Source organism: Chelonus insularis, unplaced genomic scaffold (genome assembly GCF_013357705.1).
Source record: "Chelonus insularis isolate UGA/USDA-ARS -01 unplaced genomic scaffold, ASM1335770v1 contig_159_pilon, whole genome shotgun sequence".
In the NCBI taxonomy this organism is placed as follows: Eukaryota; Metazoa; Arthropoda; class Insecta; order Hymenoptera; family Braconidae; genus Chelonus; species Chelonus insularis.
In genome coordinates, this window is record NW_023276399.1 from 134,553 (window position 1) to 148,308 (window position 13,756).

A 13,756-nucleotide genomic window follows, 5' to 3' on the forward strand; every position below is an offset into this window, starting at 1 on the left:
GCACACTTTATACTTTACTCCACACTCCATACTCATATTATATAGTTAGATCCATGTCAATTTCGCGTGCTAATGCTCCGGTAACAAATTTTTATGATAGCTATTCTAGAATATTCTAGAACATCCGTTAGGTGATGGCCATCGAAGTGTAAACTATCTTTATTCCCGCTATTTCTTTATTAAGTTAATCACTTTTCAACTATTATTATTCCTCAGGGATTATTGAGATTTAACATCCTTCTGTTTTTTAACTAATCTGTTTACCTGTTTTTATTTATTTCCAATCGTACATTGTCATTAAAGATTATGACAGTTGTGAATATTAATATTAGTGTAAAATAATATTAATGTATATTGTGTATCTAATTAATATCATTCATGTTCATGCATTATCATTGATAATATTTGATGCACTTAATGCTTGCAAAACTACTCTACCTCACAATAAGCACTCTTGCACTCTTTTGTTTTCTTGCTTGCACATTACACACCTGTAATATAACATTTTTAAAGAAAAAAAATGGCACTTTTTTAAATTCAAGACATTCATGGTAATTATTTTATAAATTGCTCATTAATATTATTATTTACTATCAGTTCTTTTATTTATTTATTTTCAATTATTGGGTTGATGCAAAACTATACACTTTTTTTTAGACATATTATCAATATAAATAGTCTATTTTAATTAGTTAGAAACTACCTTTTTAATTTTACTGTACATAATGAGTATTTAAAGAAAATCTTAAGTAAAAAATCATCTTTCCAATGAAAGTCATTCTATAATTTTTTCGTCATTTAAATAATAGAATAATTATTGTTGAAATAAATTTGTATCACTAGTAGTTGGCTTAATTAAGTATTTTTACCATAAATTACAATGAATGATAGAGTTTTGACCTAGTAGAGTATATTTAACAAAAATACAAAAACTATTTACTCAAATTCTTCTATTATACAGATAGAAGAATTATACAGGTTAATTTCTCTTGATAAACATATTCATTAAATACCTCTGACCTGTAATTAATTAAATAGAGTTATTTGTATCAATCCAGTATGATTATTTTAGCTTGAATTTGCCTGTTTACAGTAAATACAATTAGCTCTTCGACCATTTGACATTTGAACTAAAAGACACCTGATAGTATTGCATCATTTTATTTATTGCCTGCTATGAAATTTTTTAAATTTATTTAATATAGTTAGCCTAGAGTTTGGGTAATCTTTAATTATAGAACTACTTTTAATAAAAAAAACTTCATTAATTGTGGAATGTTCTATACTGCGAAAAATATTAAAAGATATATTTTAATATACGAGGATATTAAAAAATGTTTCAGATTACTTTTGCTCCAGGCTAGCTATTTCATTTAATAATACAGTTGAATTAATTAATTGTTTTTCTTTCTAGATGACGATGAAGCTCAAGTATCTGCAGTGTAAATAAATCTACACATCATCGAAGAGGAAAATCCCCGGCCGTCCTTTATTTTACTCATCAGTTTTCTTTGATTCGTCTCTTGGATCATGAATGAATCGATCAACGTCTCTTCCAATAAAAGCGAGCGCAATTTGAATATATATAGAAGATAATTGCGACAAATTGTGAAGAAAAAAAGTCTTTTAAGAATGTGCATGTAGTGCTTCCCTAATTGTCGACATGAACCACATTAATTTATATACTTCCTTACTAACTCATGCACTCTATTGATATTAAGCTAGACTACAACAAAGATCAAGAAAGAGAAAAATACAAAGAAAATAGTTATTCAAATTAATAGCAAAAATAAAATGATTTATTCTTTTGAATCATTAAATGACGAACAAATAAAATCTTTGATTTGATAATCAAAGAACAAACGACACTCAATTATGAGTAAGGAATATAAAAATAATCTATATAAATGTGTAATAAATTGAACCCAAAGATGTTAAATATCCTGTATCGCCGTGCACGTAACGGTGTTTGTATTATATTAATTTTAAGCTAGATTTGTAAGCTCCTTAGTATATAAGTTGGTGTAAATAGTTTAGCAAGTAGTTATAAGTTATCATAAAAAGCGCAAAAGAGATATTAAGAGCTACGAAAGCGCAAAAAGCCGCAACTTATGGCTAAGAATTTTTATTTCCCGGATCAAAGGATTTATTTAAACGAAGATTAACTAGTTGCATGCTGCGAAATGCGGACAAGACTTCATATAATTTATTTTCAAGTAGATAAACTAAAAAAAATTATTTAAAAAAAAAATTTAATATTAATAAAAATTGTGACATTAGTTTTGTTAATATTTTTTGAGTAACGGACCTAATTTTTGAGGAATTATATGCGTTAATGAATGAAAAATAATTAGAGGTGGAGCACGTGTCAATGGTGTCCTCGAATTATGATGAAAATCAACAAAAGAAATAAATACGAATTAAGTAAATTTAAAGGAATATTAGTTAACTATATAAATAAATAAATAAATAATTGAAATAACATGCTAATAAATGCTCATAAAACAGTGCACTTGAATGTCAAAAATTTCAATTAGAAATTTCGACATTAAAGGACACTGTTCGGCTAGTCGGTATGCCTATAATATATGAAAGATCCTAAGGAATCAATCTATCAATGTAGAGTTTGATAACTTGGGAACAGTATTGATGCATATTACAAACAAATATACATATATATCTCTTTGTACATATCCTTAATATGTTATAAAAATATTACTCAACCTTTTAAAAAAATCCACTTTCGTAAAATGAAATTTCTTTATTGTCATAAACTCAGAGTCATTTGTCATGTGACACAATATTGTACAAGTTTTGAATGTTTATAATATTTTGTTTAATGCGGAAAGCACGTACCGCCAATTTTTCATTCCAAATGCATTTAATGGAAATTTATTGGGCTTTCGAATTAAAGTAACCCTTTGCGATTTACATACGAAATGTATTTTCTACTTAAAAATTATGCCAAAATGTACAATCCTTTATGTCTTATAAATATTTAATAATTGATAATGAATAATAATTAATAATTAATAATCATTTGTTAGATTAAAATATTTCTAACGTATACGTAAAAGGGTTCTTTTGAAAATTCGAAATTTATTTAAATAAACTAAATATGCAATAGAATAAAAATTGCAACCATGATTTAACTATAAACTTAAGGAACAAAACAATTTAAATGTTCATGGTTGATTGAATAACAAATTAAGAAAATACACAGGCAGTCAATGGTGATATAATGTTCCTTTAGAAAAAGAAAAAAAACTTGTCGATAACATAAAAGAAAATCCGTAGTTACAAACCAGAAAATATGTTAATCTTCTTTGGAGGATATTTATATATAGAGACAGTTTATTATTTTCTTCTACACGTTTTTATTTAATTTATAAATTAAAGTCTGTTGGTTTAATTATTTATAACACGATCATGTGACTAAGACTACATTGACAACAGTAACTTTTGATGAAGAAAAAAAAACAATCATAAAATCTTTTGTATTTAATTTGTTTAATAAAACTCAAATCATAGTACAATAATTGACTTCTACTTTCACTGACCTACAATAATAATTGATATTCACGGTAAAGATACTTTCCTCTTTTTTATATTTTTTTTCTCGTAATAACTGTCATTAAGTATTGTCTTGTTAAACAAACGGTTCATTCATTCATTTATTTCTATTTTATATGCATTTAACGGGAGCAATATTTCATAATTAATTTTTTTTTTTTTTTTAATCTAATTATTAAGAGTGTAGATTTCAATTTTCAACGGAACTGAATATTCGTACAATAGATAATACTATGCGACAGTATAAAAAATTAATCTTTAAAATTAAAATTCAAAGAACGTCCGTTGATTCCACATAATTCTTAATATTTATATAATATTCTAATATAATTCATGAGTATAAAATAGTATAGCGGAAAAGTATAAAGTGTGAGTGTGTATTTAAAGAATCGCTAATAAGATATCAAGCCATTAGAACCCTCCTCAAATGCTAATTAATATTTTTATTCACAAAAATTAGCCTAGTTATCTATCGAATTTATTTTTTTAATTAGATTTTGATAAAATTTGTACTATTATTACATGCTAACACGCACGTACTGTAGATTGTTTTATTATTTTTTCTAGAAAACTTGTTATCTTTTTTGATATGAGCGTTATTAGTAGTAATTGGTAAACATTTGTATTTGTGAATACATATCCAATATTGATTGAATATATAAATATAAAGAAAACGAAAGAATAACAAAAATTTATTCGATACTTTTAAGGTAGATAGTATGACATCGTTAGGTATTATTTGACATCACATTACGTCATCCCAAAAATGTAGGACATTCGAAAAAGGTAAGCAATTCAACAGTTTTACCTTTATTTCGCCTTTTTGCTACCAAAAATAACCCGTTGCTTTTTTCTTACCATCCAATTGAGTCAACCCTCCATCACATGGCCCCAGGCGTTTCCGCTATAGCTACTCGATGAACCTGAGGTAGAACATAGCTTGCCTGAGTACCACCTGTTGCATGTTGAGGGCAGAGACCGAGACTACTCGAGAACTTTCAAAGTACACGTGATCTCAACTATTTTTCTAGGAGTCTAATCATCTGGCAATTTTTATCCTCTAATTCAGAACCTAATCCCCAATGTCAGTAGCTCTTTGATCGTCTAAAAGACAAACCATTTTGCGATCGTTCATCTGTTCCCCTCTACTTCCTTCGGCAAAGTCTCCTCTTCCTCCTCGCCGCGTCACTTGGCGGTTTCCCTCCTTTACCTTCTGCTAGGTTTCGTTTCGCGTTTCCCTCTCCATTTAGACTGATGGCGATGCATCGTCAGGGGAGAAAGACCCGCGCCACGCTTAGCTCCGACCAACTCGTAGTCGCTTGAAAACCTTTCTTACTTGTAAACGCTATAACTTTATCGTTTGTGCGCGTGTTGCCACGAGTTCATACTTATGTATTGATCGATCATAATCATTATCTCATTAATTACTCATCAAAAAAAAATTATACTCCTACCCTTATCGACTCCAAAACAAAGCCTATTGCGTATGGGTTATCGCGTGTGGTGAGAATCTTTGCGTCCGACCCTGACCTCCGACTCACCAAGGTCAGTTGGTGCTGCTGGTACTCAGGATCACTCGAGAGTTACCTTCAGCATTTTACTAAGCACGTGAATGGAATTAATCCTAAATGATATTGTGTAAAATCTTATCTCTTCAGCGTCCAAGGGCACAGGTGTTGACCTTTTGTTTGAAAAAAATAAGTTCTATTTTACTGATTGTAATACCAATTTGGTGCTGTTTGATAAAACATAAGTACAGTTTGTTATATTGTTGAATAAATTGGAGTTTTTGCTAATTCCCAGTGCGTGTCAGGAAGACACTCGGTCGCGTCGCGTGTGCATTTCATTTACCACCGTCTGCAACAGGATCCCAAGCCGTTGCCTTCATTATTTCCGGCGGTTGCACGTGTGTACTGCAGGGTGACTTGCAGTGAATACGAGAGAGTGGGTGTACATATTAAAACAGTCTATATTGTGAAGTTCGCGTCACGATCGATTGATCGATCCTTCTTCAAGATCAATGTGCTCCTAGACCAATTGTTTTCTTGAGTTTACTGAAGCAATTACGCTTGCGCTTTGACTGCACTAACGAGCCGCTGAATCCTCAGAACAGACAAGGATACATATAAATATCGTTTTTTATTAGCTGGTGTGTGGAAAGTGAAAAATAGTGAACCAATCCTGTGCAGTAAATTGCATAGATGGAATTATAACATAATTCTTGAGTATTAATAGCTGTGATCCAGGTAATTCAATGAATTTTTATGGTGACCGATGATATAATTAAATGGAAATGAAAATAATTAGATTACGAAGATCGTAGCACTTTTTTTTTATTCAACTTGCCACTTTAATAAGTAGAATGACAAGCGTTTTATGTCCGTGTTTGGTCGAGGTCGAACCGTTCAACTCCCTGATCAAGATGGAGAGAAAGCCCGGGAGTAATAAACGTAATGCTCGCGTATTTTACTGGTAAACATGGAGAGCAATCACGTACTACTTTTGAAGGTCTTTTGTTGTTGTTACTTTCATGTATGTATGCATTTCTGTGACTGTACTTTATACCCTACGACCTTTTTAGAGGAACTTTGTGGCCTTGGGAGCGTTATCGATGGGTGCGCAGAAGTAATAAACATTGATTGAATTTATTGCCCAAGCTTTAGCAATTTATAGGTAAATTATAGACTTTCTATGAGGACTTTTGTTGTTTAATGTTAATGTTTATTGATTTTTCCGCAATATTATTCTTTTTCTTTTGAATATTATATCTCTTTTTATTAGGAGATAATATTTTTCAGTATTACTTCATTTCATCTAAATACATAAATTACTGTAATGGAGTGTGAAATCGTCCGTGAAGTTGATTTTATGTTTCACGAAATTCGTTTACGGTTTCTAGGAATTTATTAAAGAAACAATTGATTCTATTAAATTATTTCAAATCCATCTCAAGCAAAAAAAAAAACCTTGTATAATTTTTTTTAGACAGTTTTGGTAATGAGTTTGTTTTCGTCGAAACTTGTTTCGTAATCTGTTGATGTCATTCAACCGAAGATGGAATCATAGAGAATGAAATTGCACCGGTTAATAAAACACTAGGTTAGTTGTTTCTATAATATATATTTATTTTTCTTTTTCTTCAGTAGGAGGATGTTATTTATTACCCGACTCAACAAGAAGTAAATTAGTTAATAATTTTTGAGACTTTTTAAGAGGAAACAGTAGAAATAAAATGTCAGTCCATCCGTTATGAAAATAGAACGCAGGAAATGGTCTCCTGGTTGTTGCACATCATTTATTTCTTTCTCTTTCTTCCATACCTGTCTATCTCTTTGGAAGTTTTCTTGGAATAAGATGAAAGATGGTCATAATATAAAAAGAGTTAGACTATTCGAGTGAAGAAAGAAGAATTAAAAAAGGATATATTTTACGAGGAGATTTTCTTAAGTAAAAGTTTTGCGCAATTCTTCTTAAATGTGGGACAGTAAAAAGAATTATAGATATCTTATACTTCATTGATTTTCTTTAATATTCTTTAAGGAACTGAAACTGGAAATTGAGGAAACGGAAGAGAAACATGTTTATTTGAAATGACTTGTACCTATTGAAATTATGGATACAATAATAAGAATAATATATAGTAGTAAAAATTATATTGAAATAATAAAAATAAGTAATAACAATTGTTACAGTAATATATTCTCACTATAACGGGGTGTAAGTAGTAAATTACCATAGCGAATCAGACCGAAGATCGGCCTCGTACGTATGTAAAACACAAACGATCATTAGAGAACTCCGTTAGACAAGGCAAATTGTGCGAACTTCAACTCTATTTACCACTCCAATTATCAAGTACGTCTTTCGTGCAATAGAAAATGAAAATGTCTGTGATAATTTGTTATACAATGGAAGAAATGACTGTTTTGCTTTAGAGTTAAGAATTTTTCTGCAAAGAATTCCATTCATTCATTCACATTTTTATGAATGTTTAAACTCCATCATTCGAACAAGAAATATCATTTTTATCTTTATTTCTCAATTCACTCAATGTTAATTCAATTTATTTGCAAATTTTTTTCTTCAAGTTACTTTTATTTTTTATTATAAAAATTTAATTTATATTTATTGAAAAAGAATAAGTTCTTGATGTGAATAGTTTTTTGTTAAATGAAACTTTTGAATCTCAAGACTTATTCTTGTTCATGTTGAACAAAGTTGATATTGGATTGAGTTTTTTTTTTATTAATTTTATTCTATCATTTTAGTTTAGTAATTAGATTGACTATTTTTAACAAAAACGTTTAATAAAATTGCCTTTGATGGAGAATTTTATTTTATAATTAAATTGATTTGATTGTCTGTAATAAAACGTTTACGATGTTGTGAAAATATTTGGAGTCCATTAGAGACATATAAAAAAATTAAAAAAATAGAAAAAAAAGTATATAGACGATGGAGCCATGTGTTAACGGGTCGATCAATATCTTCCCAAGAACTCGTTATTACTCTCCGAGAAATTTTCCACAGGAAAACTCACTATCTGCCAACACTGTACATATGAATTCCTTTTAATGAGAAACACAATATACCTAAAAGACATGGAAACTTGTCACTTATGTTTATTAAATTACTTGTAGAAATATTCTGAATATTCGCACCCAGAATAATAAAGAGTATTCTAAAGCTTTAAAAAGAGCTTCCGTAAAATAACGAATAAGATTAATTTCAGCTTTACGTGTCTGGCAGTCTTTAGATTTTGAATCAGGAACTGCTCCATTCCCCCCATTCTTTTTTAGGCTACCATTCTAGATGTAGACATTTGCATTGTAGTTCTTAACTTCTAATTAAGTAAACGTCACTTGAGATTTTACATAATATTAATTCGTTAAGAAACTTTCTTAAGCCATTTTTTAAAAGAATTTTTACTTTGTTTTTTTTTTTATCATTTCTATCATAGCTTTCCAGTTATGTAAATTTCTTATTTTTATCATTTCAATATTTAATCAGCATTTTAGTAGCTGTACGAATAGTTGAACTGGAATAAATGTTTTCACGAAACAAAATAATATATTCAATTGTAGTAAGTATCATGGAAATCTTTTTCAAGTATCTTGAATAATTTTTTAGGTCATGGAAATAATTTAAGAAGAGAGTAAATAAAAATTGATTATTCAATTATAATATAACAGTTGGTAAAATTCTAAAAAATCATTTGTTGATAAAAATCAGTAGTTTACAAAATACTCGTAAAAATGTACTTGTTTCTAGAAAATACGAGGCATAACAATGTTTACAAATATTCTAAATAGTGTCTTAAAAAAAAATGGTTAGTGGAAATGTTTAGTTGAAACTGATGACCTAAAAGTAAGTAATGTACTTGGAAGAAGTGTATATAAAGTGGAAATAAAACAACAATTTGCAAGTGAGTGAGGCCGATAATCCTCGTCAGCTATCGTGGTGTTCTGAGAAAAGATTCCTGCGTTCTCCAGAGTGCATGCACGAATTTATCGCTCTACTTGGTAGCGATGGGATCTTTTCTAGGAGTCGGCTTGGTCACGACGGTTTAGCCAGAGGGGATGGCGTGTTAAAACTCGTCGATGAGGAGGAATGGTTAGAGGGGTAGTTTACCCTTGCGCAGTCGTATTGAGTCCATCCGGAAACGCATCCCCTCACCCCAATGCTGACGACGACGGCGATGACGACGAGTAACTTTCCGCCTCGCATGCTCGTCAGTCTCGCTCGGACTCCGGTGGTTGTTGGTCGACATTCTTTTAGTCCTTGATGGCGCACCCTCGCGGAACCGAGCCCTTGTGGTACGTCCGGCTGACCACTCGGTAGGAACCGAGAGTCGAAAAATAAAAGAGGATAAAATAAAAAAAATAGGAGAATAGGACGGAAGGGTACGGAACAACGGCTGACGAATCACGAGGGACACTGGCAATACTGGTGCGCTGTATCGAGTCGCACGAGCCAGTTTTGTTGGTGCACCTTGAGCGATCGGCCACGCGTACCTTTCCGATTTTTTGTGATGTTTTAAATTACAAACAAGTCTAAAGACTACTCAAGTTTTACGTGTGTTTTATAGAAAGATTGACTTGATAGAAAGATTTATATTAAAAGAAAACTTGTGGATCAGTTGCTTGAAAGAAAAAATCGATTCTTGTGCTAATTGAGCTTTAAATGTCTTCATTGATATGTTGTGATTGTGTAGCGAACATGATTTTTATATTTACGTATAGATGATTTTATTTTTTCCACGCGATCGTTTCACTCTCGGCTCCTCGAGATCGAGTTCAGCCGGACGTCGTTTAACCTTGGAATCCCTTGGAGTTCTTAAGATTCTTCAAAGAGCTAGAACTCTCTTCCCACGAGACCCTGTTTCTCTCTTGTCTTTACGCGAGAGAAGGACGATTCATTGGAGTCTTTGTTCTGCCGGCGAATCTTAGAAAGTTCATCGAGAAGATTTTGCTAAGGAAAGACGGCATTAAACTTGATGGAAAAAAATCTTCATGGAAGACTATTTCATTTAAAAGAATAAAGAAAGGATGTGAAATAATTGACACTTGGTACTGGCGGGTCTTGGCACTGGAAGAATTCACAGATGTGTAATGTATAATCGTGGATCTTGCAATGCCATCACTCGCTGGGATGCCACTCCATCAGAAATTCCCCGGGTAAGACGAATTCATCGTCCTATCAAATTTACAACTACCTTCAATCGTTTTCTTATTTAATGGAAAAAAAAATTATATTACTGTAACTCTTTCAAACTTTTTCAATTTTTACAATAAACACATTTAATGATAAAATAATTGGACAATTTTTAAACCTAATTCAATGAAATTTCATGAATAATATTTACAAACCAACAGTTTCATAGGTTTTTCAACGACTTAGAAAAAGAAAGAGAGAGAGAGAAAAAAATAAAGAACATCTGTTCACAGCCTGCGGGTGATAGATTAGAAAGTCATTCACCTGGCTGATAACGAAAATCGTGGTGAATACATACGTCTGAGAAGCCTCATTATCGCACTCGAGTTTATTTTTTCCTCCCGTTAATTTTTTTATGAATTCAATGTTATGATGGTCTTATATAATTGTGGTCAAACAAAGCTAGTAAAGACAAAAAGAGGCTTTTTATTTAGGATCATAGTGAATAGGCAGCTGACGGATGGACAATAAACATGAATGAGGGGAACTGAGTCGGCGGAAATAGTATACGCGCGACCTGGTGTTCTCTTGTCGGCTCTCGAGGTCGGGAACTTTACTCAGGACGAGTGCCAGGTTCATTCGAGTAATATCCATATATAAAATCCACCATTGACGTAAAGCTAAGTAACGACCATTGAGCTCTATTTAAAAGATGGGCTTGATAGGTCGGAAGTAGGTTCTACATGAGGGTATAGCATCACATAAGAATTATAATAGAAGCATTTCCGATCGATAACAACGACTATAATTCTCTTGAGACTAGAGTCTAAGTATTCTCGGTGAGAATAGCTGTTCTGTTTCATTAGAATCTGATTTCTCAGTGGGGTATGTATGCACATATAGCCTGTTGTATGCTTAGAGTACGCTGCAAAAATAGTATGGCAAAAGTGCCGGTCGATCGGCTTATCACTTGGACGAATCGACGCTGTGGAAACAACGTTAATGTCGAGCGTTAATGCCAAATAACACCCTCGTTCCCTGCTTCGGATATACCGCGAGCACGCGGGCTAGCAAGTTCGATATCCCAGAGCGATAACGACACCGGAAGCTCACCATGGCCTGCTCGAGCTATTTATCGAACGCGTTGCCATGCCAGCCCACGTGTACACACGGCTTGACATCCACGCCATTGATCACCAACACGTAAATTCGCGTGTGCACCTGTGTTCGCCTGCTAGACAGAGATAGAAACTAACAATCTAAATAGTAATGCTGAATATATATTGGACCCTACTGGTACCACCTTGTTCTCTTCCTCAACTTTTCCTTACAATCTTCCTCATTGCCTTCTCCCTACTTTTCTTTCTCCGCTTTCGACCATTTTCCAGCTATTTATTGCTCAACTTTGTCACTTTGCTTTACCAACAGCTCTTTATGCTATTCTATCAGCTCTATAATTTCCTACACTTTACAGCATTATACTGCAATCATTTACACCAAGTAGTGACTTTATTCTGTCTTGCATCAATAATAAAATAGGGCATTTGAATGTATAATGATGCCTAAGGAATTAGGGGAGGAATAGGAAGGAGTTGGTTATTTTTGTTCAATGATCCGTTAATTTTTAAAGTCATTTGTTGATGCAAATCATATTTAACTTGAAGCTGTCGATGGGGATAGAAGTGTATGTTGGTTTGGAATAAGGCGGGAACTACGTGGGCGTAGTCGGATGGAACTAGAGCAGGGACAGGTGGCAGGTGGGTTTACCTGTGCACCCGATGCTCGACTCGTTTCCGTCTCGCGACACACGAACCGTGAACTCACGGGCGTGCTTGCGTGACCACTTATTCGAGTGGAAAAAAAGAAATGGAATTAAAGAATAAATATTTGGAACCAGACTATGCACTGGTGCAATTATTTTTTTCAAATTGCTAAATAAAATTAATTGATTTTTCCTGCTGGCGTAGATATCAACTAACGAAATTGAAGTTTTTTTTGTTTAATATTTTATTAAGGGGGTTGTTTTCGATTATTATTTATTATTTATTGAATATTGAGCTGTACATTGACATTAATAATTTATAAAACGATAGAAATAAATAAAGATGACCTAAAGAAGGTTACTAAAACAAATGTCAAAGGTAGTATGTGGAACAATATTTTTTTTGGCTTCTGCAGAGAATGAATATTTTCTATCATCGCATAAATATTTATTTTTTATTCACGATTTAGTGTGATAATTTTCTTTTAGTGCATCTAAATGAAATTTTTACTCCGACTTATTGCAGCAGTTGATGTTATAGAAGTTTCCACGTAGATCTAGATATTTGATTAAAAAATTGATGGCGAGATAAAAATGCAGGGAAAAATAAAAATAGAAAAATTTTTTGAATTATTAATATATCTTCTCTTCTATCCATTCATCCTTTTACTTAGAGTCACGTTCGATCTGCCGTCTTGCTGTCTCGCCAACTCGTTCATACATTCACGTATCTATACTTATTAAAGGCTGTAGAGTTTCCATGCCTCAGGACTAACGAGTCTCGATTCATGTCGTTCAAGATGAACGATTATTATCGTTCGTATGGTTCATGGATATATGATTCGACCGACTGACCTAAGGAGTCAACTGTTCAACACCCTCCGAGAGTAAATCGTGAAAACTTTCTCTACTTTCTCTAGACATAGAGTGCAAAATAATAATGAGAGATAAAGAAGAAGATTCTATAAACATCTATACCATGCATCGAAATGTTACTTCTATATATAATCTTGTTAGCAGAAATACAAGCTATAAGTAGTATTGATCGTTAAAATATTCCTTTTTTTTTCATTATTTTATTTTTACTTCAAAATTTACATTTGAAGCATTACACTGCATAAAATGTATTTACATTAATTAATATATTGAAAAAAACACTTCTGTTTTAATCAAAACAAAATTATCTTGAAAATTTACTCAAAACATTTATCTTACTTATTTTATTTATTGATTTTTTATTTCAAAAAATCCTTGAAATATTTTTATATATATTTTTATTTTCATTCTAAACGCTAATGAATATATTTTAAAAAAAAGAAAATTTTATTCTTCAGCATAATTTGATATTTATGAGCTTTTTACTTAATGACATATGAATTAAAGATTTCTACGCATCAAACTAATTCTTAATGTTTGTTTAGAAACAACTTTTATTACTATAATTACAAATAATTAATAATGACGAGTTGTAAATTTTTTTTATACGCTTTTATAATAATTATGTACTAATGCTGTAATAACTTTCACGGTTGGTTAAAATTTTTGAAATAATAGACAGTTTATTGACAAATGTACATAGCTTACTAGTCATTTAGATCTAATTACAATAGTCTTTATTCACATTTAATCATCATGCAGACTTATATTTATGTAAGGAATAAAATTGCTGCATCGCTAATTCAATAATAATAATCTTTGAGTGACATTTGCGCATGCATAATAAACTATCTCTACATTCCATCTATGTACATACTGACGGTCGAGAAG

At 31.8% G+C, this 13,756-nt stretch overlaps 1 protein-coding gene across 11 annotated transcripts in view; it reads left to right on the forward strand.

The window, feature by feature from the left end:
• The window catches only part of LOC118064050 (rap guanine nucleotide exchange factor 6-like), an 82,768-nt gene extending 79,235 nt beyond the window's left edge, over positions 1-3,533 (forward strand). For all 11 annotated transcript variants that reach the window (XM_035078403.1, XM_035078409.1, XM_035078405.1 and 8 more), the window contains one exon: positions 1,415-3,533. In XM_035078403.1, the coding sequence (XP_034934294.1) occupies positions 1,415-1,446 (32 nt within the window). In that variant the 3' untranslated portion in view covers positions 1,447-3,533. The remainder of the gene's footprint in view (positions 1-1,414) is intronic.
• The last annotated feature ends 10,223 nt before the right edge of the window (positions 3,534-13,756 follow it).